At 35.4% G+C, this 24,770-nt stretch overlaps 2 protein-coding genes across 3 annotated transcripts in view; both read right to left on the minus strand.

Annotated features, from left to right (window-relative positions):
* The window catches only part of LOC114337300 (protein gustavus), a 261,918-nt gene extending 251,443 nt beyond the window's left edge, over nucleotides 1–10,475 (minus strand). The window contains exon 1 of one of the 2 annotated variants that reach the window (XM_050642567.1): nucleotides 10,287–10,475. The gene's annotated coding sequence lies outside the window, so the exon portion shown is untranslated. The remainder of the gene's footprint in view (nucleotides 1–10,286) is intronic. The other variant, XM_050642573.1, reaches the window with a different exon arrangement.
* Nucleotides 10,476–19,661: 9,186 nt separating this feature from the next.
* LOC126891270 (golgin subfamily A member 6-like protein 22) lies at nucleotides 19,662–20,936 on the minus strand. Its single transcript, XM_050660451.1, has one exon. It carries the CDS (start codon nucleotides 20,934–20,936, stop codon nucleotides 19,662–19,664), a length of 1,275 nt encoding a protein of 424 aa, XP_050516408.1.
* Between the last annotated feature and the right edge of the window lie 3,834 nt (nucleotides 20,937–24,770).

Genomic DNA, 24,770 nt, shown 5'->3' on the forward strand with positions numbered 1-24,770 from the left:
GTACTAGGTTTATCTCTACTTTATATGTGCGAAGCCGCTTTTTCAAGAATGAAAGTTATTAAAAATCGGTACAAATCTCAGCTAATCTCTGGTCATTTTTCTCAAAAGTTGACAGTTTTCGAGTTATAAGCGATTTAAAACGTGAAAAATGCGAAAAATCGCATACGCATTTTCGAAGCTTGAAAACTCATAAGGTAAATTATTGGTGTTCCGGTTGACAAGAGCCTAAATTGAAGCTTATACATTAAATTTCAAGATTCTAACGAGTAATCGGGGCTTACTTCAATATAGACCGTTGTTTTTTAATTGTTAATCGTCGGGCGTCGCACTCAGGGGCGTAACAGAGGCCCCCGCAGCATGAAGTTTGCGGGGTGGCCCCAATATGTCGGGGGCCCCATCTTGTCTATGTAAAAATGTGGTATTGTTATATTATTTTGCGCATACATACGCAACGTTTTTTAAGCAATGCAGTATTGAAAATAAAGTTGCCCATCAGATAGATACATTGTATCGTATGTATGTATTAATAAAATTGTAGATAATCGCTGAGAGTACATAGTACTGCACAAAGAAAGTTGTTCATCTCATACAATAATACTATGTAATAATGTCATAGCCACCTTTACTTTACAAGCCATGAAGAGAAAAAGGCAACGTCGCAATTGATGACGTCGGTAGTCTGACTTTCGGACTACCGCTTTCGAAACTACGATTTTAAAGTACAAGTTCTGGTAGAATTTATAGTATTTTTTGAGTCGAACAAGAAAATATTATTAATTAGAAGTTTGTACAAAATAATATTAAAAGTAATTCCTTGTAAGTAACGTTTATTATACAAAAAAAACCAATAACAAGAATATAAGCGGGATTCATTTTTTCGAATCCTAAGAAAACTAATAAGTATTTTTCAAAAATTTAAACGCAGAATGAAAGATTACGTTAGGACCGACGGCCGAAAATCCCTGAAAACTTCTATATTTATTTTAATAAGTTACAGGGGTGAAAAACTAAGAAAATTTAGTGTGATTTTTAGTTTCAAATATGTCATTAAAAAAAACTTTTTATTCATTCTAAGGGACTTTTGGCCCTCGGTAATAAAGTAATCTTTAATTCTGAGTTTAAATTTTTCAAAAATACTTATTAGTTTTCTCAGGATTCGAAAAAAATTATTACATTTAAAATACAGGCGTCAAAATTTTGCATTTTGTTCCTTTCCACTTAAAGTTTGTCGCACTTATTTAGAAACACCCTGAATTAATAAAGAACAAATCTAGTTGTTAAACATAAGCGAATTAATAAAAAAAAACAGAATGTTAAGAAAACCGGACTCTATAGTTGGGTTTTAATTTCAGTATTTTATAAATGCCCGGTACACCATAAAAATTTAACTGGTTAGCAACAATATTATTACAGCGGTATTGTAAAAGAATTAGGCTATAACATATTAAAAAAATCACTTAAATCTGCCAACAGGTTTAGGAAATACCTATAAGACATTAAAAATGACAAAATTTTTAAGTAGACGGATTTCTATATGCACGCAAGTTTATATAAAAATATATTAATTGAACTAAAATCATCTTAATAACATACCTTTTAATGATGGACTGATAAGTCCGAAAACGTTTTGAACGTAATCCGTTTGGATTTTTAAAAATTTTTAGAATTTTTATTAAATATACCAACTACATACACTAGGGAGTTTTAATTCATGTTAATTTTATATACCTTTTAATGTTCTTTATAATTTAGAGCACGAAATATTGTAAATTATTTCAGTTTCTCTGTAAATACAGTGAAAATTATTTAAAAACAAATGAGAACTGTCAGAATTAATCGGTCTACCAATAGATGTTGCCAAATTTCAACTTCATGGCTTGATGTAGTTGTTTGTTAATTTTCTTTCTATTATTCTATTTTATTCTATACCAATAAAGATGAAAAATCTAAGTTGTCATAAACAGTGCATGAATATACTATTAGCCCAGTAAATGATCGTTTTGGAGTGTAATTATTAGCGTCACGACGTATTTGCTTGGCAATTAGGAATTAGATTTTACTTATCCTCCACTTCAAAATTGGAGTTGTGCCGTTGGTTGCTTTAACTTGGGGGGCGAAAGTCACCCCTTCTCGGGGGTGAAAAATATACGTTTAAAATAAGTCCGGAAATGGATAAATTGACTAATTATAAGCAACTTTTGTTCTATATAGAACTTCTTTATCTAAGTCAAACTTTTCAAGTGACTTGCGAGTAAAAATGTTTATTCTTCAACAAAAAAAACACGTATGTTATCATAATTAAATATTATCGAAAAATTACCGAAAAAATATTTTTAGCAAAAATGTAGCCTATAAAAAACAAAAAAAAAATGTGTACATTCATGAAGTCTACGTGTATATGAATGTGAATATTTCAACGTGAAATAACCAAAAAATGAAGCACTTTTCGGGGAAAACTCATTGAAACTTTTTTTAATGTTTAAAAAAGAGCTTTATTTTTTATTTTCTATAGCATTTTATACCAAAATCAAGCGAGTTACACCCAAACTAAATATGGCCCCTTTTTTTGCTAAAAAAAGTGAAAATCTTCCCCTAAGTTGGATCGGTTCGAAGTTCTTATTTGTGAAAAAAATTAGTTTTACGCAAAAAAAGTTTTTTATTTTAGAAAATGCTCTTTTTTCAAAATAACTTAAAAAGTATTAGCTAGGACAGGTCAAGCGAGCCCCCCTCGAGTATTTAAAATAATATAAATTTAAATATTTGCAGTTCAAATGTTTTTAGATTCAAACACATATCCCGCTTGTTCCGAGAAAAATGTTTTTAGCTTTGTGCTGAACCGTAGTAAAGGTTGTGCTGAACGAAGTAAAGTGTAACCTAAGCTATGCATGTATCTATCATAAAAAAAGTTCATCCCCCCCCCCCCCCCAAAACTTGGATCCGTCCTTGAATATTAGTGATACGAAAAATCTCAAAGAGTAAAGAAATGTAGGTTTTGCTTTTATAAATATTTTGGATTTATTTTGTTTTTCTGTAAGAGAAAAATTGGTTAAAATATGGCTGTTCAAAATTTGCATACACTCGTAATTAGTGACTCATTAGAACCCATTCAAATAAAACTTATTTAAAAATAAGCACTTTGAACCGGTGAAACTTACAGGTCATATAAAAAAAGTTAAGTAATTTGTAAAGCGTTAATGATTAGTTTCATTTGGGGTGCTAAATAGGGGGAGATTTTCACAATTTTTTTTACCAAAAATGCTTTAACTTTGAATTTTTATAAAAAGTAAAAATATCTAAAACTTTTTGTATACACTTTAAATAAAGTTTTAATGAGTTTTCCCCGAAAATTCCACACCTGTAATTTTGAACCAATCAAAATACGTTATTTTGACAGATCACCATGGCAACGGAGGTATTTTATCAGAAATTTTTTGCTCGTGGTGTACCCAACAGCGAATTATAGTGGAAATTTTTTGACGTTTACAATAACAGAACATTTTTGACAGACTGGTTTTTATTTGTTTACATAATTTAGTTTTGATTCATTTTCTATCACTTGTAGTTACTCAAAACTTATGTAAAATTGAAGAATATACTATTTTCTATCTTGAAATGGTATTCCCATGCAACTACAATGAGTAGAAATTACGAATTTGAAAGCCTAAATAATTGCTGACAAAGCTATGGCGCGCTATTAATCTGTTCATGCAGCTTTGGATTTTCAAATGCAAATTTGGTGTGGAATTTTCTTACCGAATACCACGCGAAGTCAAATTAATATCCGGAAATTTTTTTTTGATCATGAATATTTTTAGAAAATTTCCCTCGTCTGCGACTCGGAAAATTTTCAAAATATTCATGATCTCAAAAAAATTTCCGGAAATAATTTGACCTCTAGTGGTATTACTAGTGAAAATTGCTTCATTTTTGGTTATTTCACATTGAAATATTGGATTTGAAATATAACAATTTTTCATGAGCTACAAATTTGCATTTACTTGGTCGATAGACAATTTTTGTATAAGCTACATTTGTGCTACTTACTTACGAATATTTACTTTTGAGTTATTTGCGAAAAACCTCCTGAAAACGTGTTTTTTTTGTTGAACAATGTTAAACATTTTCACTCGTAAATAACTCGAAAAGGGCTACTTCGGTGGTGACATTGAAAATTACACTGTATCGCCGTATTTCACGTTCATTTACTGGGCTATAACACATATAAGTTTTTGTTACATGTGTCGCATTTAGTAATTTTTTAAAGGGGCCCCATTTCCAATTCTGCGGGAGGGCCCCGACGGATTTTGTTACGCTACTGGTCGCACTTTATAATGCGTCTCTGTCGCATGTATACATTATTATACATACTTATGCGAAAAATTCCTAACAAATACTTGACATTAAAATTTTAGAATTTTATAATACCTACATCATTCTTTTTCTTTATGTGCCGTCTTCTATCGAAGGTTGGCGACCATCAAACGATAGGTTTCTCTGTTTTGTGCCGCATGTATTATGTTCGCAGCTTCTGGTATTTGAAACCATTGTCTCAAGTTTCTCAGCCAGGATTTCTTCTTTCTGCCCAAACCTCTTCTACCTTTAATCTTGCCTTCCACGATAAGCTGTAGCAGACTGTACTTATCATTACGGAAAACATGGCCCAGGTATGACGCTTTCCTCCTTTTAACAGTTGTTAACAATTCCACCTCTTTACCCATTTGTCTCAATACCTCTGTGTTGGTCACTCTGTCTGTCCAAGGTATTCTCAGTATGCGTCGATACTCCCACATTTCTAGAGCCGCTAACTTCTTTATAGTTGCTGCTGTTAACGTCCATCCTTCTACTCCGTAAAGTAGCGTAGAGAGTACGTAGTATTTCGTGGCGCGCCATCGGAGGTTAACGCTTAGGTTGCGGTTGCTTAAGAGCTTTCTCATTTTTATGAATTTGGATCTTGCTATTTCAATTCGGATCCTAATCTCTACTTCTGGGTCCCACTTATCATTTACTGTATATCCCAGATATTTAAATCGGTGTACTCTTTCAATACGTTCGGCTTCAATATTCAGGTCGATATGATGAATGTTCTTTTTACTGATCACCATAAATTTAGTTTTCTTTCTATTGATCTTCAGTCCAAATCGGTTGCCAGTTGTATTTACTCTATTTAGCATCATCTGTAAATCTTCGATGTTATCGGCCAGTATAACAGTATCATCTGCATATCGAAAATTACTTATTGGTACGCCATTAATCTTGATGCCCTCATTGTACTCTTCCAGTGACTCTAGAAATATTTGTTCCGTGTAACGGTTGAAAAGCAGTGGCGAAAGAATACAGCCCTGTCTAACCCCTCTAGAAATGGTTATGTTTTCACTCACCATATGTCCATTCTTTATGTGGGCTGTTTGATTCCAATATAGATTTTTTATAATCTGGATGTCCTTAGTGTCAAGTCCTGAAAGATGTAATAGTTCTATGAGTTTGTCATGTTTGATAGTATCGAATGCTTTCTCATAGTCGATAAAACAGGCGTAAACATCTTTCTGTTGATCCAGGCATTTTTGAATCAAGACTTGTATTGCAAATCTCGAGTTCCAAAACCGCATCTAAAACCGAACTGTGTTTTACTTATGCTGTGTTCTAATTTTGCTCGCATTCTGGAATGGATAATACGCAAGAATACTTTAAGGGTGTGACTCATTAAACTTATAAGGCGATATTCGCTATACATCTTAGATATGGATTTCTTGGGAAGGGGCACAAATGTAGATTTCAACCAGTCCGATGGAATTTGACCAGTATCGTATATCTTATTAAACAGTTCCAATACTACATTCATGTTGTTCTCGTTAAAAACTTTTAAAAATTCGACTGGTATTTCATCGCATCCTGTTACTTTCCCATCTTTCATTTGACCTACATCATTAACATAGTTTTTTTAAATAGTTTATTTATTAAATTAATTATGTATTGCCAATGTGCTAATTAAATACGCCAATCATATAGTGCGATCAGCAGCACATAGTGCGACGCGCCGCCGCGGCGGATTAAGGGTAGAGAGGACGCGCATAATTAACAATTAAAAATAACGTTCTAAATTGAAATATTCTATTACTCATTGAATCTTGAAATTGAATCTTTCTTGAATGTTTCTTGAACTACAATTTAGACACTTGACAACCTCAAAAATAATAATTTACACATGAGTTTCCAAGCTTCGAAAATGCTTTTTTCGCATTTTTCAGATTTTAAACTCGAAATTTATCAACTTTTGAGAAAAAAGATCTTTATTGTTTAAGATGGCCCAAAAATGCTAAAGGGGGGCAAAAAACGCAATGTTTTGAATTTGTTAAAAAAAAGTGTTAAACAATTTCTGTCTAAAAATTTCGCCCGGCTTCCTTTTCATTAATTTGTTATTATGATGGGGATAATCAGAACAACCGGACACAGGTGGCATTAAGTCCGGACCCCGGAAGTGTCATAGGTTTTCGAAACGGACCCTCAGGGAACATAATTGGTGACCCCTGCCCTAGGGGTATCAAATTCTGACTGTTCTTGAGTGTTATTTTGTGTTAATTTGTGAGATGTTAATGTAATTGTTGAAAATTATTTTTTTTTTAATTTTGTCCATGGTATGTTACATAAAGTATGTGTTGTGTATGAGATTGTTAATGATTTGTTCTTCGGGTTCCTTTATTCCGCTATTATTGGTATGTTCTTGTTATTGACTTCTTCTTTTAGTATTGGTAACCAAAGCCTGCTACATTCTACCAATGGGTTTGCTACACAAGTTTTTTCGCTACTACACTACACTAAGTAGGATCTTAATGCTGCTTCTTTGACTTTTCTCTTTTCCGTGTCTCTTTCTTTCATGAATATTGATGCATCTTTCCATTGTACTCTATGCTCCTTGTGCCAGGAATGTTTGCATATCTGGGCTTTCTCGAAGTCTCTATTCTTGATGTATGCTCGTTAACACTGATACTCAGTGTTCTTGAATTTTCAAATTTTCACCCACATAGAAATTGTAGCATTCACAGGGTATTTTAGTAGATGTTTATGGATCTTTCTTTTGTGCTGCTGGGTTTGGTTTTGGACAGGATAGATCATAGATCTCAGAATGTTTTTATAACTTGTTTTTAATTGAAATGTATTATTTGTAAGGAGATAAAAACCAGTAAATGTTTTAAAATAAGAACAATAGAAAACAAGGAGTAGAATTTGATCTCACACAAGTGTAATCATTTTCCACTGTTATATTCACAGATAAACTTCTACTCTTTTACATAGTATGTATTAATAGTATATATTTACTTTCTCTGGCATCCAAAGTAAACACTGAATCATATCTTATCACTAGCAAGGTAATTTGAATACAATTTAAGTATATTTCCGTTTTTTTATCAGTCAGTAAACCAACTGCAATGGTCTATAGTCTACAGTCTACATAACGTTGGGGAAAATAACAAAAAAAATTCGGTAATGTTTGTTGTTGAAATTTATCGTGTATATTTTCCAGCATTTGCATTCGGGTAAAGATCTGGTTCATGGCTATCAATTGGCTCAAAATATATGTCAGTACTTTCACAAAACATACACTGGTATATAGTTTTAATCACACTCGGCAACATAATTTTCATAAGCAATGTACAGGAACATGGACCAGGACATTTAGCAGTAAAAACACTGGAATAAATCGGTTTTTGAATACAGCACCTAGAGACTTGAAACTTTTTGCATTATGTTTAGGATGATGTCATGGAAGGGGTCTACAAATAGAAAAATTGGTGAAAATGCATAATTGCATTTTAAAGTGCATAAAATGCATCCCAAAGTGTATTAACATGTCAATGTAACCATATTAAGGGGCATATTTTGTTACTCGGGTTTTTTGGGGTCACTGAACACGACTATGCCACCAGAACCGATCTCCAGAGCACCTGGTGCCGAGAGTCACTAATAAGGCACGTCATCTGGAGATTTGAGGGTTATTGGCACTAAATGATACAAACTGATTACTTTAAAAGCGATTGGAGTCGCTGAACACGAATATGCCATCAGACCCGACCCCAGGAGCAACTGGTGCCCAGTGTCACTGCTAAGGCACGTCATCTGGAGTTTTAGGGGTTTTCGGCATTAAATTGATGACTCAGGAGGTTTTTGGGGTTGCTAAATATGAATATTCCATCGAAACAACACCGGGAGCACCTGGTGTCTAAGGTCACATCAGATTCTGGAGTTTCAAGTAATTTCGGCACTAAATTGGTACAAATATACACGGGGGTTTGTTGGCGTTGCTGAAAATGAATATGCCATCACAAGAACTCACGGAGCACCTGGTTCCCAGGGTACTAAGGAACGTTATCTTCTGGAGTTTCAAAGGTTTTCAGCACTGAATGCATGGAAAAAGATCACTAGGCAGTTTTTGGGGTAGCTGAATATGAATACGCCATCTGAAGTGACCCCCGAACCACCTGGTGGACTTGAAGAAAGCATTTGACTGAGTGAGACACAAAGATGTAATCTATCTTCTATACAATACAGAAGTTCCCTTAGATACCATAAAAACTATTGAAAACATATCTACCAAAACAACAAAATGAAAGTTAAAAGTAGATAAAATACTTACAGAAGTTATAGACATAGGTAAAGGAATAAGAATCATTAAGCCCTATGCTCTTCAATGTAAGCATGGATGAAGTCATCAAAAGTGTCAACAAAGGAAGAAGATACAGAATGGGAAACAAACAAGTAAAAATACATTCTTATGCAGACGATATAATATTGATATGATCTCGGCACTGCTTTATGCTAACGCCGATGGATCGCATGGATTGACTGCTATGCAATAATTGTTGGCAAATCTCGTAAACCTAGAGTTGTTAAAGATATTTTATAATGCATCATCAGCCCGTTTGATATTATACCTCTAAGGCATGGTTCACCACAGATATTTTCAAAAATTGGATTCTTAAAGGATTTGTATCTGCAGTGAGAAAATTTAAAGAGAAGAAACTGGAAATACCACCAAAAGAGGTTAAATGTTTATTGATTTTAGACAACGCTCCTGCTTATCTCCCTGAAAATATTCGACATTCAGAAGATGGCAACTTTAGTTGTAAGTTTTTGCCGAAAAATCAATTTCTTATTCAACCCATGGATCAGTGAATAATTTTGGCAACCAAACGAGTATATTGCAGATAGTTTTTAGATGCAGTAGAAAAATAAAGAAGGAGTAAACAAAACTTCTTCTCTTTTTTAACTTACCAGATTTGTACAGTGTATCTAAATACAGTATTAGATATTTTCAAAAAGAAATTTTTGATTGATTTTAAACCTATTTTCATATAACAGACTTTTGGATTTAACGGGCATCCCATCTCCCCAATTAGTCCGTTTTATCAAGGTTTTACTGTACTATCATAAAATATTGTAATGTACAAAACATTTTGAACACTAATAAACTTGGGTTAAATTGTAATTATGTCCTATTCAGATTTTAAGTTCTAAACAAATTTAAGTTGCAATAGGGATGTAAAAGATGAACATTAATTCAGTATTATATTATTTATTTATACTTAACTAAAACTGAAATTCTGTAGCATGGAGTTGTAGTTGGCCAAATAAATAATTATTTTAGTGACCCTCAATTTGCTTAGGATTGTTTATTTTCGAACAAAATACTGTATTTTGTTGTGTTTATAATATCATAAATAAATTTAACAAGATAAACTTTACTGATTGGAAAGAACAGACAATTTTAACAAATTGACCTTGTGGGATTATGGACATTTTATTCACATTAAATTTACTCAAAAATATCTCTAAAATAAAGAAAACTATCATGTATCTTAAAATAACATGTTAAAATATGTTTTAGTTACATTTCCTAGATTAGTTTTGTTGTATTATGTGTTAAAAAATCATACAGTTATCACTTCAAAACACCATCAATAAAGGTGCCTGTCTTCAAAAAATGTTATTTATATACAATAAATGAATGTACAATTCATCCGTTTATCCATATTTAGCATTAAAAATAATATCTGTTTAATCTAAGAATAAATCATACTCTGTGGTAGGGATTTCTAGATCCTCAAGGTTTTTAGCATTTTTCATTCTATAATTTTATTCCATTTGCAAACCTAGATACATAAAATGCATCTGCTTACTACATTCACCTTCTTTAGACTTATCGCAAACTATATTGATGGAATAATTGGTTTAACAATATTTTTAATTTTGGCTGAAATTATTTATAAAATATGCCTAAATTGAATACTCACATAAAAATCTCCCAGGCATCAACTGAGCACTAAATTCGCGACAATATTAAACAATTTCGTGCACTGTTTTTGGAATACATGATTTTATTTAAATCTTATTATTTGTTATCCGAAAAATGTACATTAACCCCACATAAATAAATAAACAAACTGGGATGGGGAGATGGCACCATGATGGCACTGAAAAGTGACATTAACAATGACGTGATTAGAGCGTTGACAGTACTGACAGGAAGTTAATGGTTGATTCACATGTAATAGGTCTGGTTAATGATTAGCTTATAGCATTCTTATAGTTTGCCGCCTTTCAATTCAAATTTAACAAGTTTATTAGATGAAATACGGATATCGTTTAACTCCGATATCAATGTCTGATAGGGAACTTCTGTATGAGCTTTCGTAACGTTCGGTTGTGTGACAGTTCAGTGTGGAAGTGATAGAGATTAAAAAAACGCAGGCGGCAAAAACAAAATTGGAACTACATAATAGAGGTAACTAACAAATTTCCTATCTGTTGAACTCCGAAAGGACATCGCACACATATTATGGAAAATATAATGTCACTCAAATTCAATAAAATTTATACCAATAGATTCGTTTTAAATTAACGATCAAATCTTATCATTGCGCCAACTCTCTATTTTCAAAAATAAAAGCAGAAATTGATATAAATAAATCTGAAATCAAATGGGTAGGTACATAAGTTAGAGAGAGAAAAAATATTTTAAAATACCCAGATTTTCGGTACTCCATAAATCAGCGGATTAGTTTCACTAATCCGCTTAGGCCCAGCGGGATTTAAGCTGTTATGAATAGCACTCAGAGCAATAATGATTGTAAACTAACATTTTATGGACTCCAAAAATGTGATTACGATAAACTTTAATTGCAATTTGCGCCGTAATTAATCATAATTAAGAGTTGGCGCAATGATAAGAATTGATCGTTATATTAAAACGAATCTAATCGTATAAATGTTATTGAATTTGAGTGACATTATATTTTCCATAAGATGTGTGCGATGTCCTTTCCTGTACTTTCTTGGAATAAAATAAATTATACATTATCTAATTAGGTAAAAAAGAGACAGCTTTGCATTACACGGTTAATTATGGGGGATAGCACGGGGGACTAACCCCCCCCCCCCGGTGATGAGGAGATGTTAGATAATATAGAAAACACTGAAAATAATATTAGTTTAAATAATACACCATTACTTGATAGCAATGATAATTCAAATACTATTAATAACAATGAAACAAAAAAAGGAAAAAAACATTTCTTTTATCAATACACAAATACCGGTCCGTTTGAGGTATATATGGAATCAAAAGGCGATAACGTTGGTAATTATAGTTTTTTGAAATTAGCAAAATACATAAATGGCAGAAAAATCGAGAATGTACTTAAACTTAACAAAAAAGCAAAAAACCGAATTAGCGTTGCTTTCAAGAAATGGGAGGATGCTAATAAATTTGTTTTAAATGACGTGGTCAGAAATGATGGATATTAATTGTTTATTCCGGCAAATAACGTAACATGTAGGGGAGTCGTTAATAATGTAGATACTAGTATATCAGATGCAGATCTAATCAAATTTTCGGGATTGGCTTCGGTCAACATTAAAGTACTAGAGATAATACGATTTAAACGGAAGTCTAAATACGACACGACGAAATATTCGCGAGCTCAAGCGAGGGTGCTGCCGCTTATTTGGAACTAGAAGAATTGGGATCAAAATATAAACCAATCATCCGTTAACCTATGTATGGACGTCGTTTGAAAGCTTGTAGGATGTGTTCATTTAATAAATAATTTATTTATATTAATTAATTACATCAATAACAATATTAATTATAGAAAAATACGATATCCCAATTACATCGGCCATTTTCATGCAACTGCACTGCCACCTATGCGCTCCGAGCGTTAACAAAGTGTCAAAGCAAAATCGACCGACCTGCTCATGGTGGCGGTTTTTTGAAATTTTATAAGAACGCTTTGTGTATGTTTAAATGAGACATTTAAAAAATGTCGTGTCACGCTAGTGATATTATGTATTAATATAAACAGAAAATAAAAACGCACTATAAATTCTTCACTTTCCAATATTGATTATCAATTTGATTTTGTATGCATAACCTCACTATCGCAGTTTATGTCAATAAATATTTATTAACGAAAAAGAAAATATTTTGTTGCACTATAAATTACAGTATAAATTAATAACTAATGAATTCTAACAATTGTATTCGGTTATTATTACTACAAAATAAAATATTCAAGTTTAACAAAATAATCCCATAAGACTCAATGTTAAAACGTCCTTACAAAATCTGACAGCGTATCACGTGACTGTACGTAGAGGGGAGACGCACGGAGCCAATAGTCGATTGAGTTCGCGAATATTGATACAGAAATAGTCGCGTTTACCTTTTCGGGAAAAGTAATCCCGAAGGAAGTGAATACTTATATATGGGATCCCTTTTAGGGTAAAACCATACATGATACCAGTGGTTCAATGTTATCGGTGTTTTCTTTTTGGCCACACAAAAAATCAATGTAGAGGGGGAGAAAAATGTAAAAACTGTGCGGACAAAATACATGAAGGGGAATGTTCGATGAAATGTTTTCATTGTAATAGCAGCTTTCATATAAGTACCTATGAGGAGTGTCCAGAGTATGCGAGACAGCGGAATATTAAAGCTGTCATGTCTCTGGACAATCTTTCATACTACGAGGCATGCGAGAAATTTCCTTATGTTTCTACTAGAAAATCGCAAGAGAATAATACATTCAGAATGAGCCATTATATAAAACTCAAACAAATAATTTAGAGACAATTCCCATTAATAAGCGATGGATAGAAAATGTAAAGAGTAACCCTGAACACCTGTTTAGTAGAAAAATCGAGAATAACTCAAACAAAAATAAAAGAAAGGCTAATGAAACAAATAAGACATACAATAAAGAAGTACACAATCAATATTTAATATCTCCAAATGGGAGAAGCGAAGAGAGAGCTCGTGCAGTAAACAATAAAAGCCGCGTCCCACCATCAAATAATTTGAGCAAACTAAAAGTGACAGTTAGTGACGTCACATCCTGAGTGTTCATTGTGGATAATAATGAAAAATTTTAATTTTAAATAAAGTACAAACAAGTTAGACAACTCAATACAAAAAATTTGATCAAACTAGACTGATAGTGAGAGCACAGATTTTTAGAATGTCAAAAAACTGCAATTGTGACGTCACTTTGACGTACTTCCGGAGTTTGCTCAAACTGTTTGATCAAATTATTTGATGGTGAGACGCGGCCTCACTATCAAATAATTTGATTCAAACTGGTTTGAGCAAACTGAAAGTGACAGTTAGTGACGTCACATTCTGAATGTTCATTGTGGATAATAATGAAAAATTTTAATTTTAAATAAAGTACAAACAAGTTAGACAACTCAATACAAAAAATTTGATTAAACTAGACTGATAGTGAGAGCACAGATTTTTAGAATATTAAAAAAAACTGTAATTGTGACGTCACTTTGACGTACTTCCGAGTTTGCTCAAACTGTTTGATCAAATTATTTGATGGTGAGACGCGGCCTTGAGACTCCTGGATGTTCCCGTACAGAGCAACTAGAGAGAGACACAGAAAAAACACTGAATGCGATATTAAAAAAAACTAGATTGGAAACATAAGGAACATATAATCAATTACTTGAACCAGCTATTTATACATGAAAGCTCATCGAACCAAAAGTTGCTAGATTTAGATGGATATCAAGAATCCACTTATTATCCAATGGAACATAAAAAGTTTAAGCAGTAACTATAACAGTCTAAAATATTTCATAAGCGAACATAGACCCAAATTAATTCTATTAAATGAAACTTGGCTAAAAAATGATCATCACTTCTATCTAAGAGGATATGAAATACATAGGTTGGATAGAGAGGATGGTTATGGTGGCCTAGCTACTGTGGTTCATAATAGTCCGGATCACAAAATAGTATATACGCTCTGAGCTTCGCTGGTGTCGCTCCTGGCGGATTACTAATTCAACTTTCACCGGTAATTTTTAAATCTATTATTTAATTGTTATCGCTTAATATTTACAACGCTAAAAAGTAATTAAATTGTAATAGATTTTTTTAAGATTTTGCTAATCATTTTGACGTTCTGTTGATGAAATATTAATTTCTTACTTCGGATACTTTCACAATTATCGTGTAGATGGCGCTAAGATTACTAGATTAATTTATGATTACAAATTACGGAACAGTAAAAAAACTTAAATTCAGTATTTAAAACGTAAGTATATTTAAGGTAAAAATATATACCACAGCTTTGACCAACTAATATTTTTTATAATTAATGTTTTTAATTTTAATTTTAAATTAATCACTTTGACATTTATGTCAAACTTCCGGTAAACGTTTACAGACTTGCCACTACTGGCGCTCGCGAATTTATAAATATCCCCTCTACGTACGAGCTCACAGCGTATAGGTATAATAATAACGTTAGTAAAATTCAAATTTTAGCAACAAAAATAATAGATTGGGACATTACAGTTATTAATATTTCTATCCATCCTAGGGCAAAAATAAATTTAAATGGTTGGGTTGGACGCATAAATAAAATCAGGGGAAATAAAATTTTAATGGGGGATATGAACGCACATAATGCACTTTTTTTTTTTTTTTTTTTTTTTTTTTTTTTTTTTTTTTTTTTTTGGGAGGTGAGAATCTTCAAAAGACCGTCTGGGAAGGTGTCCCAGGTGTGTCGGATTCGATCCGTCACGCTTCACCGTGCCGAACCGCCTACCGACTAAACTCACCTCCTCTTCCTCCAGCCGACAGGTCTGGAACCGCTCTTGGCGAGCATGTCTGACTCGTCGACCTTACTCATAACTCCCCCCGGGCACCCTCTGCGTGCACTCCGTAGATTAAGCGGCCACCCAGCCGCCCCGTCCCGCACACACCCCGCACAAAGACCGGTCGGTGAAGACGACCGTCCCGTGCAGACCATGTGCGGGTGGGGCGACCGGGGTGCCCCCAATCAAACATGAACTAGCAAAAGGATACCAGTCGACAGTTACGAGCAACTCCAAACATTCGTGCTTTCATCAATTCGCACTCACACTCATACCCATTCATTCTACAGTTAACAGGAAGCAGTCAGTGAGGTTGGGTGTAAAAATCCTCCCCCACTACCTGATACAAAACAAAAAACAGACTAAAACAAGACAAAACAGAAAGTAAACAAAACAATACAAAGGCAGTCAGCATGGGTTAGATGTAAAAGGTCCTCCCCCTGCTGACTACCGCTTACAACACGCAACACATTTGAGTAATAAAATTGATTTAAAATGATAAATATTGTATAAATAAGATTGAAGAAGTAAATAAGAAGATAAAACAAGATAAAATAAATAAATAAGTAAAACTAGTTAAAATAAGACAGACAGCGCAGGTTGGATGTAAAGGATCCTCCCCCCACTGGCTGCCATCTGCGACACAAAAATAAAAACGTTAAAAAAATAAATAAATAGACGGTCATCCCGCTTGCAGTCGCCTCTCTTTCTCCTCTTTGTGCTTCATTGTCTTCGTGACAAAAGCAATGATCAGGTCGAAGTCTCTCTTGCTATTGATAGCTTTATCAATTAGCTCGTGAGGCTCGCCTAGAGGGGATCCCAGTCCCAGCTGCAGCTCGGTACGTCCCGCCTGGTATGCAGGGCACACGAAGACGACATGCTGCGCGTCATCCACTACTCCACACTCAGGGCATAGATCGTCCATGGTTTTCCCTATACGATGAGTAAACTTCCTGAACGATCCATGTCCCGTCAAAAATTGTGTGAAATAGTAGCCGACGCGCCGATGCCGGCACTCGTACCACCTCACCACATCTGGAATCAGGGATCTCGTCCAGGCCGCCTTCCCGACTTCGGCTGCCCATTCCCTCTGCCACATCTCTAGACTTCTTTTCCTTTCTTGTGGACCTGAACCTATTGCCCCGTTGCCCCTCTGGTACATTCGGACTCTTTCTCTGGCCAGGATGTGCACCGGTACAGACCCAGCCACCACCTGTAAGGCAATGGTTGATACGGTTCTATACGCGCTGCACACCCTGATCAGAGGTTTCCTTTGTGTCCTAAGAAGCACGTCTTTATACTTTTTCATTCGAAGGACCTCGTGCCACACTGGGGCTCCGTATAAAACTATGGATAAGATGGATTGTGCCATCACTATTCTCTTCTGGGATCCAGGACCCCCTATATTTGGCATAAATTTATTTAGTATAGAGGTCCTTTCTTCTGCCTTCCGACATGCTTCTTGTACGTGTTGTCCGAATTTAAGCTTGTCGTCGAAAATAATTCCGAGGTACTTAACCGTCTTTTGGGGTCTTATTACAGAGCCTTTATATCCAAATATTATGTCATCTCTCTTTCTTGGTCCCCTCAAGATAATGGATTCTGTCTTCTCTACTGCTAACTTTAGATCATTTCTCTCTATCCAATCTGCGGTCTTCTGTATTGCTTCGTTTACTTTTTGTATTATTCCCCTATTCATGTCGTCTTCGACCAGTAATGCTAGGTCGTCCGCGTATGCAATCGCTCTCACTCCTCTCTGCCTGTTTACTTCTAGTACCCCGTTGTATAGTATATTCCAAAGTAAGGGTCCCAGGACTGACCCCTGGGGTACACCCGCGGTCATTTCTTTCTTCTTTTTCTTCGATATGCATACGGTTCTTTCAGATAGGTAGTCCTTTATTATGTTGGACACATACTCTGGAGCCCCAAATTCGACTATTCGGTCTACTATGTGACCCCAGTTTGCTGAATTAAAAGCATTTTTTATGTCCAACAGAACAAGGACCACCCATCTTTTTTTACTTGCTTTAGCCGCGTCCCTTATCCAGGTCGCGGCATCGACTGTCGATTTACCTTTTCGAAATCCATATTGTTGATTTGATAGCACTCTTTGATCTTCCAACACGCCCTCCAGCCTCTTCTTGATAAGCCCTTCGTAGAACTTACCAAGGCAGTCCAGAAGGCATATTGGCCGATAAGAGGCTGCTGAATCGGGGGGTTTCCCAGGCTTTAGGAGTAGAACTAAGTTCGCTTCCTTTAAGTCCCTGGGAAACTCTTGCTTCTGCAGTAGGTCGTTGTATATTCTTCTGATCAAACCTGGTTTCTCCGTTGCTATTATTTTTATTGCCTCTGGTGGCAGCCCGTCAGGGCCGGGAGCTTTCCCTGTCTTCATCTCCTGACCAGCTATTCTAACTTCCTCTTCCGTGAACTCCTCTACCATCGTTGGAAATATCTTAATGAAATTTTGATGATCCTTGGTAGGAAAGAGGAGCTCAGCTGATTCCATCCGCTGGTCTTCGTCGAGTCTATATGGGGCGATTATTTTCAGCGTCTTCATAGTGATCTTGTACGCATCGCCCCATATATCTTCGTCCAATGCTTTTATCAGGGTCTGCCACTTTTCTTTTTTTCTCTTGTTTTATTTTTTTATTTAAAGTTTTCTTTAGATCTTTATATATTTCCTTGAGCTCGAGGCTGCCCTGGCTTCTCGTATAATTCCTTCGAGCTCTGAGGCATCTCTCCCGTAGACCTTCTATCTCATCCGTCCACCAGTAGGGGGATTTTTTTATTATCTTTTCTCTTCACGGTGGCCAAATTTGCTGCACTTTGCAGTGCTCTTCTCAGTTGGCCAAGGTCAGAAATCTCTTGTTCATTAATTTTCCTGACCTCCGATAGGTACTTGGTTTTGTTAAAATAAATCTCCGTGTGTCCTATCGGCCGCCTTATTCCCCCTTTAACCTTTATTTCGTATTGTATATACCGGTGGTAGGTGAATAACTGATCGTCAAGGACATCCCAGCCGTGCACTCTCCTGGATAGCCCTTCACTCGCGAACGTAATATCAATGTGTGTTCGGCTGACCCCCCTTACGAATGTTGGTTTGTTATTGTTTAATACTTGGAGGCCAGCCTGGGCTATCCATTCATTCCATATTTCCCCCTTTCTGTCGTTTATGGGGGCACCCCACAACCTCGATTTCGCGTTAATGTCCCCGGCGATCATCACTTCTTTTTCGTTCGTGGCGGCGCTCATTATTTCATCTACAATTGCTTTGTATCTTATCATAGGGATATTTGGGGACACGTAGCATGCCAGCAGGCTGAAATCCCTCAGTTTTATGAGGATATGATTTCCTCCCCTGACAATACCACGCACCCCCAAACCCCTATTTCTAAAGAGCACCGCCACATTCTTCCCATTATCCTGGACCCAACCACCGGCTGATGTTATTTTTTTGTTCGGTTCCGGGACGATGAGCAAGTCTATTTCTAGCTTGCAGGCTTTTGCGTGGACAAGGTCGTGTGCTCGGCGTGCCCTGCCCACGTTCACCTGCAATATCCGTATACCAGGTTGATCCTTGAGGTCCACTTTGGTTCAGTTCCCAGAGGTCGTTTCTGCGTCGGACTCACGTCTTTCGAAAAAATTAAAAAGCATAAAAGCTAAAACAAATAAATTAATTAATATAAATAAAATAAATAGATACGGTATATAGATAAAATATGTAAAAGTAAAAGAATTCAATAAATAAAAGCGGTTTAGTAAAATTGAAATAATAGAGTAAAATAGAATAAATAAAATAAATAAAATAGATAAAATAAATTTTAAAGATATAAAATAACACCTAGGTGGGCTGTATATGGGCCCACCTTCGTTTTCCAGGGAGTCTATTTTATGTTTGGTCAGTTCGTTTTAGGGGTTCCCCTCTCCTCCCCTACCGTATACAAGGGCTCGGTACGACGGACAGGCCATCCTGTCCATCCTATGCCCTTCTTCTTTGCATACCGAGCAGTACGGTTTATTACCGCAGCTTGCAACGGTATGTCCCGTTTGGAGACAATTATAGCAGCACGCCGCCCTGCTCTCTTCCTTGCATTCGTAAGTGTTGTGCCCGAACTTTAGGCACTTAAAACACCTAACTGGGTTGTGTCTCTCCATTATTGGACACACAACCCACCCTATTTTTATTGAGCCGTACCTCCTCAGCTCTTCCGCTATGGAGGGGCGTACGGCTATCGTAGCTACCTGCTCCCCATATCTGTTTGTTCGTAGAACCTTGACTTCTATCTCTCTCTCAGGAACGCCTGTATAGCTCTTTATCATTTTCTTTAGAGTTTCCTCACCAACCCCAGGGTCCAACCGCGTAATCGTGAAGAAAGTCTCTTTTCTTCTGATTGCCGTGTCCATCCCGTTCATTTTGCTGTCCAGTTCAGCCCTCAACTTCTCCGCAGCCCCTCTTCCCTTTAACTTTACAAGGAGATCTCCCCCATTCGTTCTTTTTAACTTCTCCACTTGTAGACCGATTTTTTCCAATGTCGATTTTTTTCTCTCATTTCGCTAAGAACTTCGTTATATTTTTTCCCCCCCATCTTTATAAGGAGGGCTTCTTCTTGTTCTGACTTCTTCTCTACCTCGAGTTCCTTCCCTCTTACTATCATCTCCCATGAGATACTTTCCCTCCGCCCCACATATTCGAGGGCTTTCCTTATGATCTCCTTGTTAAGGTCGTTACCGGCTACGACCCGTACAACCTTTGGTGTTTCATCCATCTCTTTCTTAATTTTAGTTATAGCCTTTTCTGCTAGGTCGTATATATCGCCACCACTTTCTTTTTCTATTCCAGCGACAAACGTGTACCAAATTGTTTTTTTATTTTCTTTCCTCCTAAAGTTCTCAAGGAATTTGATTTCTCCCTCGTTCACTTCCTCTAGTGTTTCTGCCAGATCCTCTCCCACGTCCTTTATTATATTTTCTACCCCTTTGTCCTTCGCATCCTTTTTTGTTACTATCAGACATGTTTTCTTCTCGACCGTTTCTCGTAACCCCCCTTGTTCCCAATTTGTCTTTATATATGCTTTCTCCTCCCATTTGCTATTACATATACTCATGAAGGTTTTTTTTCCTCCCCCCATGTTTAGAGCCCTTTTAATTTTTTCTTGCTCTTCTCTCTGTCTTTCTTGTTCCACTTTTAGCTTACAGTGATCGCATTTTACTTCTTGTTGTGTTTTTTCGGCTATACTGTCGTCTTCTTTTTTGTTGTTAGTGGATTTTATGACCCCTAACAGTTTTTTTAATTCCGTATCCATCTCCACCTTTTCCCCCTTTTTTTCGCTTAGGTTAGTAAATATCTCTATTAGTTTTATATTTAACTCTTCGAGTTTCCTGTTTATTTTTTGTTGTTTGGTTTCGTTAGGAAACTTAATACTCTCTTCCAGTCTCTCCCTCTTCAGATCATTTATTCTCTCTAGACTGTCCCCTTTCCTTTTCTTCTTATTCATAGTTTCATCATCAAGCAAGAAAGAGGCTAACACCCTCTCCTGAATATTTTGCCATCCTTTTTCTATTTTTTCCACTTCCTCTTGTGATCTTTCCTCCCCTATCTCATCGTCATCATTTTCACTGCTTTCCAGCATTTCATCCCCTACTAGTGTCGACTGTTTTGGGGCAGTCGACCTGTTCATCTTCTGTTTCTTTTTATGTGAGTTTATGAGCTCCCTCTCAAAACTGTTCATTCCTTCTTCCCATTTCAAGTCGTCAGGCGACTGTTTTTTCATAATGCACTTTGGGGAAGTCAAGTGTCTGCTAATGTTAATGGAAGAATAATTGCTGAATCCTTAGAGGATTTGGATCTAGTTTGCTGCAATGATGGGAGACCCATGCGGATTACCCTACCTGGACAGAATGCCTCAGCGGTAGACCTAACACTAATTTCCTCGGAAATTGCAAATATATGCCAATGGGATGTGTTAGAGGATTCTGGAGGCAGTGATCATTTCCCAACTTCTTGCAAAATCGCAATTGTAAATGAAAATATAGTAACACAAAAAAGTCATAAAAGAAATACAAAGAATGTCAATTGGGAGAATTATGCTTTAAAAATAGAAGACTTGATGAAGAATGGGTGTGAAGACTATAATTCATTTACACAAATTATGGAAATGGTGAGTGATGAGGAAATACCTCTCTTGAAAACAGAAAAATCTATAAGAAAAAAGAAAAGCCCTCCCTGGTGGGATAAGGAATGCTCTAATTTAATAAAAACAAGAAAAGAAAAAATTAAGAAATATAAGGAAGAAGCAAGCAATGAAAATTATATTGAAATCAAAAAAATATTTGCATACAGTAAAAAATATTTAAAACAAAAAAAAGAAATAGCTTCAAAAGCTTTTGCAGTGGATTGACAAGGGACACTCCGCTAACTGAAATATGGCGAACAGTTAAATTATTCTCCACATATCAAAATGCTGTAATCCCTGCTAAACTTCCCAACAAACACATAGCTCAGAACATATTAAATAATTTGGCAATTGACATAACAGATCCTGAGTTTATGGTTGTACGCTGGGTACGCTGAGCAGATGGGACGTGAATTATAAATTGTAAAATTCCCTCATCTTCCTTAGTCTCAGCATCCGTTATGGCTTGCAAATTGTAGAAGCCTCGGAGGTGTAACCAGAGAAGGTTCCCATTGTTTTCAATCTGGTAAGATGTAAAGTAACATTTTTTGATGTTGTTTTATGTGCTATTAGATTGAAAACTTAGTCTTTTGCTAGCAGTTGCCGCTAGGGCATCCCTGCCATTTCGTTCGTTGCAATCGGTCACTGCACGCCGGGGTTTGTCCTGGTTGGGCCAGAGAGATCAGCATATATGTGCCTCCTGATGAGAGACTATAATAAGTTTCGAAACCTGTAGAGGTGTTTGCTGCACTCTCTGATTGAACTAGAATAATGATGCTGCTGTATTTTCGTGTTACAACGAAATTGAAAATGGTTTATTCATTTTTGAAAGAAAAACTAATCTTTTGTTTCGAAATAAATATGTTCATTACATGCGAAGGTCAAGTCAATGGCAAAAATGATACTCATCATCATTATCATCATGCAACCTCTTCCGTCCACTGCTGGACATAGATCTCTTCCATTTTTCGCCACTCTCCACGAGGTTCTGTAGTGCGTCTTGTTGCCATTTCTTGGAGATTCGTTCAATGTCGTCCATCCAGCATGTGGTGGTCGTCCTCTGCTGCGTTTGTCTTCTTTCTCTTTGTCTTGGGGAAAATTAGTTTTCTGGTCCATCCTGAGACTTTCAGTCTCGCTAAGTCACCTGTCCAATTCCATTTCAACTTGGGTATACGTTCGACGACATCAGTGATACCAGTGGCGGCGCGTGCTTTTTTCTAAAGTGTTACCAAACCAGATGTAAAAAAATCTTATTTAAAAAAATTATTTTGAACCTCCCAAATATAAGTTTTTGTTTTCAATCCTGTCGGATAAAATTAAACAAATCACTATTCCCAAATTATATGTATGTAATTGTGTATATGTAACACGTATAACAATAAATAATAAACAAACTAAACATACACTGTGTGTCAGCCAAATGGAATAAATTCAATAGTTCAAATACTAATTGTTTTTTTGAAAAATGACTAAATCTGTCGATTAGTATTTCAAATGGAAATTTTTTTCATACAATAATAATGAATACAGGATGTCCCAATTTAGAGATATGGCGTCATCATTGATTTTCTTAAATGGCAATACTGTCATTTTGATAGCTATTTGGATAGGGTGTGTAAAGTTATACATAACTACAAAATATGAAATTTTTATTCCTTACCATTTACAAGATAATAAAAAATAACATTAAATCTCTAAATTGGGACACCCTGTATATATTATTATTGTATGTAAAAAATTTCGATTTCAAATACTAATCGACAGGTCTAAGCATTTTTCAAAAAAAACAATTATTATTTGAACTATTAAGTTTATTCCACATTACAGACATAACTTTATTTTTTATTATCTTGGAAATGTTAAAAAATAAAAATTTGATATTTTGCAGTTATGTATAGCTTTACACGCTCTATTTAAATAGCCATTAAAATAACAGTGTGGCCATTTAAGAAAATTAACGATGACTTCATATTTCTAAATTGGGACACCCTGTATACATTATTATTGTATGTAAAAAATTAAGATTTAAAATACTAATTGACAGATCTGAGCATTTTCAAAAAAACAATTAGTATTTGAACCATTGAATTTATTCCATTTGGCTGACACACGCTGTATTATTCTACCATAAAATTAACATAAAAAAATGAACAAGTAGGAAAAAGAATAGATTTTGAAAACTATTGTTTATATTTTAATTCTTCCATTTTCAATAATATCATTTTTTTTTCTTCAAAATTATATATATAAAAAAATATACAAGGAGAATAACTTTTCAAGTAGTTGATCAATTACGCAATACGTAGCAACCTTGTAGCAACACTCTTCCATGTTTAAATGCACGCACACTGTAATCTGTAATAGGTACTAAACTAATGTTACCAATCCTCAAAATGGTGACAATACTGATATACACAGCGTGCCCGCGCGCCGTCTCTCGTCGCTCGAACAGAGCCGTCGCTCCTTCAAAATTTTCAGAAACGAGCTAGTCCCGAGCGATAGCGAGGTTTCTCTTGCGTTACTACTGCCAGTATTGGTAACAGCATATAACAAAGTGCAATGGATTCATTTATCTCGCCAATATTTTCGTGCGTCTAGTTGGCTATTTACTGAATTAGGTACTATTAACAAATATTTCTGTTGGTAAAAAATATAAATCGAATTATTTCATAACAGTCATAAAATATTTATTGCAAGATTTTTAACTGTTACCAATGGTAACAGTGGTTACATGGACGCTTCGCCAGTGAGTGATACCTGTTCTCTTCCTTAGGTCTTTATTCCTTATTTTGTCTTTTTTTATGACGCCGAGAATCGATCTTTCCATGCACCTTTGTGCCACGCGCATTTTCAGTGCTGTTGTTTTTGTGAGCGAAAAATGATACGTACCAATGAAATTGGCCAAAACTTATTGGAAACTATCTACTATAAGCGTATGAAAGCACTCTAGTCGATCTTGGAACTTATACTGAGAGTAGTCTTAGTTCATGCTACAAAGGCCGAGCCTATGTTATACACACTGGTGAGTTTTTTATAGTCGAGGTTCCACTAAGCAGGGCCGCTAAGGGTTTGGCCGACCGTGTTCCACTTAATATTTGCCGCCCCTTCCAACTCTTCAGAAATATGTAATACATACTAGTATTTAAAGAAATGTGCAATAATAATTTGTAAATATATAAATACTTAAACATTTAAACTAATATCCATGATCCAACGTCCATTATATGTATATCCTAATATCCTAATTTAAGGGGGGTAAGCGCAAAATGTTGGTCCCATGCTATTTAAATGCATTCATTTTTTTTCGAAAACTAATAAATATTTTTGAAAAATTTAAACGCAGAATGAAAGTTACATTATTACCGTAGGCCGAAAGTCCCTTAGAATAAACAAAAAGTTTCCTTTGGAATGACATACTTGAAATTAAAAATC

This window comes from Diabrotica virgifera, chromosome 1 (genome assembly GCF_917563875.1).
Source record: "Diabrotica virgifera virgifera chromosome 1, PGI_DIABVI_V3a".
NCBI classification, from domain to species: domain Eukaryota; kingdom Metazoa; phylum Arthropoda; class Insecta; order Coleoptera; family Chrysomelidae; genus Diabrotica; species Diabrotica virgifera.

Bases quoted from the DNA above. Each gene is read 5' to 3' on its own strand.
- LOC126891270 (XM_050660451.1), bottom strand. From the start codon at position 20,936: ATGAAAAAACAGTCGCCTGACGACTTGAAATGGGAAGAAGGAATGAAC.